The sequence below is a fragment of the Ailuropoda melanoleuca genome, chromosome 7 (assembly GCF_002007445.2).
Source record: "Ailuropoda melanoleuca isolate Jingjing chromosome 7, ASM200744v2, whole genome shotgun sequence".
Lineage (NCBI taxonomy): Eukaryota > Metazoa > Chordata > Mammalia > Carnivora > Ursidae > Ailuropoda > Ailuropoda melanoleuca.
This window is the reverse complement of record NC_048224.1, coordinates 13,766,629-13,768,122: the sequence shown is the minus strand read 5'-3', so window position 1 is coordinate 13,768,122 and position 1,494 is coordinate 13,766,629. Positions and strand designations below refer to the sequence as shown.

Genomic DNA, 1,494 nt, shown 5'->3' with positions numbered 1-1,494 from the left:
TCTGTCATATGAGGCAAAATCAAAATTCAGTACACTAAAATGAAAAGTTAAGTAAACAATTTAATTTTTCACTTGCTTTTAGCAATTTGGAATGATTTTAAATGTTTAAGGACACTGAAACCATTATGTCTTTTTTAGAAATTGTTAATTTGCATATGTACTTATATATTACAATTTCTATATGTAAATAAATTATAAGTCACTCATCAAATTTACTTATATACATAGGAAACAATAGCTTTAAAATTATACTTTTAGTTTAAAATTTTCGTTCATTCTTACCCTGCATGGGACAAACTTAACACTTTCTTTTTTACCTATAAAGCACAAATATGAACACAATATGTAACTATATATTCCATGGATATACTGTGTGTCTTGGAAGGTTCAATTAAAAACATCCAAAAAGACTCTGGAGGCATGAGACAATAATGAAAACACAATAAACGGTTGAGAAACTCAGGTTCTAAACCCAAGTAGAAAACGCATAAGGAAAGCAAAAACAGAAGTGGAAAGTAAGGGAAATGTTCAGAAATTGAAAACTCCTATGTCCCCTACTTAAGGCACACGCACGAGGCAAGATGCTCAGAGAACCTAGAGCCACGGTTCCCACTCAGACTTGCCCACCCCAGCCAGGCCAGCAGCCTCTGCAGGATCCCCAATGGCCCTGCCCTTCTCCTTCTTGGTGGCCCTGGTGGTGCTCAGCGGCAACTCCCTCTGCTCTCTGGGATGTGACCTGCCTCAGAACCATGGCCTGTTTGCCTGGAGGGCCTTGACGCTCCTGGGACAAATGAAGAGAATGTCTGCTAGCTCTTGTGACGGGTACACACATGACTTTGCCTTCCCCAAGGAGGTGGTTGATGGCAAGCAGTTGCAGAAGGCTCAAGCCCTCTCGGTCGTGCATGTGATGGACCAGAAGATCTTCCACGTCTTCTGCACAGAGCCCTCATCTGCTGCTTGGAACAGGACCCTCCTAGAGGAATTCTGCTCGGGACTTTCTGAGCAGCTGAGCGTCCTGGAAGCCTGTCCCATGCAGGCGGCGGGAGTGGGAGAGACTCCCGTCAGGAATGTGGACTCCATCCTGAGGAACTACTTCCAAAGAATCTCCCTCTACCTGCAAGAGAAGCAATACAGCCCTTGTGCCTGGGAGACTGTCAGAGCAGAAATCATGAAACCCTTGTTTTCATCAACAACCTTGCAAAAAAGATTAGAGAGCAAGAAATGAGACCCACTTCAACATGGAAATGATTCTCTCGGAATAATAATATCACACTCCCACATGTTCTGCCATGTCAAAGACTCTCCTTTCTGCTGTCCTGGTGATATGAATGGAATCAATTTGTCATATGTTCTCAGGAGTATTAAGCAACATCAAGTCAATCCTAAAAACACTTGTTGCTTTCAGATGACCCTGCTGATCTACCTATTTATTTATGTCTTTCACTATTGGTAAGATTTAAATTATTTTTCATCGTATAATATTAGGTGTACCCA

At 41.8% G+C, this 1,494-nt stretch overlaps 1 protein-coding gene across 1 annotated transcript; it reads left to right on the top strand.

Moving 5' to 3' along the window:
- Positions 1-557: 557 nt before the first annotated feature.
- LOC100477312 (interferon alpha-1/2) lies at positions 558-1,225 on the top strand. Its single transcript, XM_002918532.4, has one exon. The coding sequence runs from the start codon at positions 662-664 to the stop codon at positions 1,223-1,225; it is 564 nt and encodes a 187-aa protein (XP_002918578.1). The 5' UTR covers positions 558-661.
- Positions 1,226-1,494: the final 269 nt, after the last annotated feature.